The following is a 1,801-nucleotide window of genomic DNA, read 5'->3' on the forward strand; positions in this document are numbered from 1 at the left end:
TGGTACTTTGTGTTTACTGGTGTTGGTCTGTGATACTTTGTGTTTACTGGTGTTACTCTGTGATACCTTGAGTTTACTGGTGTTGCTCTGGAAGCGCAGACAGGTGACGGATGTTTTGTGTGCCGCTGTGATCCTGGTGGGGGCGCTGGAGTTCCTCAGGTCGTACTGGTAGATCTTCCCCTGAGTGGATCCCACGACGAGACCAGTGCCATCCGGCGTGAAGTCCACCGAGGTCAGAGGACTGTCCACCCGGATCGACCTCAGGATGCTGGGGACACGGACACACACACACACACACACACACAGGAGGAGCTTCAGTGGACGCTGAAGTCACATGATGCTTCATGTACGTCAGCATTTATTTGCTAAATCTGTTTTCATTTTGCTTTTATCTGTACAACAAACTCTTCCACAAAAAAACTTTTTTGTGCCGATTGTTTTGAATCTTCATCGTTTCCACTCAGGGTTCTTTTTTTGACGTGCAAATTAAAAATGTGCATAAAAACAGGTGGATGTAAAAACACTGAGTGTACCGCTAAACACCACTGAGTGCTCAAAATAATGTGTAAATACAGCCGTGTGTTGTGTTAAATAATATCGATAACTCAATTAATTGTTTAGCATAATTAGCTGGGCAGCTATTCAGCTAATCAGTTTATAAAAAATGTTAATTTTGCAGGAAAATATATCTATTAAATCTCTAATTTGCACTTTTATCTGTAATATATGATTATATATATATATATATAATTATTATATGAAATGATCGTCTTTGGGTTTTGGACTAAACTTTTGTGTAATTTTTCACTATTTACTTTCATTTTATAGACAAAACAATAATGTCTTTGGTGCGTCTCACATCTTGCTGGCCGTGTCGTAGCAGACGATCTTCTTGTCAAGGCCGACGCTGACCACCAGCAGCTCACTGGCGGGGGAGAAGGCGAGGCCGGATCCGGGGGCCTTGTGGGCCCCGTCGAACACGTGGAGCTCCTTCTGGGTGTTGGAGTCCCACAGGACCACGGTGCCGCTGTCAGACACGCTGCCCAGCAGAGAGCGCTTCAGAGCGGACAGCCTCAGGTCGTGGATGGGCTGGAGATCAAAGACAACACAAGTTACTAAAAGGAACTTATATCTGGTGGTGATTCTGGTCCTTGTGGACTAAAGTGGTAGTGTCTCTGAGCACCAGACTCCCTTTAGAAAACCTCTCATGTTACTGCAGCAGGGTCTGACTGTCTGCCCCTCTCAGTCCTGGTTCTGGTTCTCCCGTGCCTCCCTTCCCTCCAGCGGGTCCAGCAATACATTCTGGGTCTCCAGCAGCGTGGTGTTGGTGTTGGCTCGCAGAGAGAAGCTCTGCTCCTGGAGGAGGAGGAGGAGGAGACGCTGCTGCTGCCGGGAGCTGAGCTCTCTCCTCCCTCCGGAGCTCCGGATCTGTCCACGGTGGACCGGTCTCTGTTGGAGGATCTGGGTCTGTCCACGGTGGACCGGTCTCCGCTGGAGGATCTGGGTCTGTCTGCGGTGGACCGGTCTCTGCTGGAGTCTGAGCTGAAGGAGGTTCTGGTGAACCTGCATGAGTTCATCTGGTTTCACCAGAATCCGACCCGGTGGCTCCGATGACGAGCTTTAAGAATAACTCTATAGAAACAGACCATCTTCTCTCTGATGGTCTCTTTACTGATGGAGGTCTGATAGAGGACCAGGACTACACTGAGACTGGTTCATATAGAGGATCAGGACTAAACTGAGACTGGTTCATGTAGAGGATCAGGACTACACTGAGACTGGTTCATATAGAGGATCAGGA

General features: G+C 48.2%; 1 protein-coding gene across 1 annotated transcript in view; it reads right to left on the reverse strand.

Moving 5' to 3' along the window:
- Positions 1-6: 6 nt before the first annotated feature.
- LOC116380096 (protein NEDD1-like) overlaps positions 7-1,801 on the reverse strand; it is a gene marked incomplete at its 3' end in the record, with an annotated part of 3,028 nt that continues 1,233 nt past the window's right edge. The window contains exons 5-6 of the mRNA XM_031842058.1: positions 860-1,089; positions 7-268 (exon numbers count right to left, since the gene is read on the reverse strand). Coding sequence (XP_031697918.1) covers positions 7-268; positions 860-1,089 — 492 coding nt within the window. The remainder of the gene's footprint in view (positions 269-859; positions 1,090-1,801) is intronic.

The sequence above is a fragment of the Anarrhichthys ocellatus genome, unplaced genomic scaffold (assembly GCF_004355925.1).
Source record: "Anarrhichthys ocellatus isolate YVR2014 unplaced genomic scaffold, GSC_Weel_1.0 scaffold6105, whole genome shotgun sequence".
In the NCBI taxonomy this organism is placed as follows: Eukaryota; Metazoa; Chordata; class Actinopteri; order Perciformes; family Anarhichadidae; genus Anarrhichthys; species Anarrhichthys ocellatus.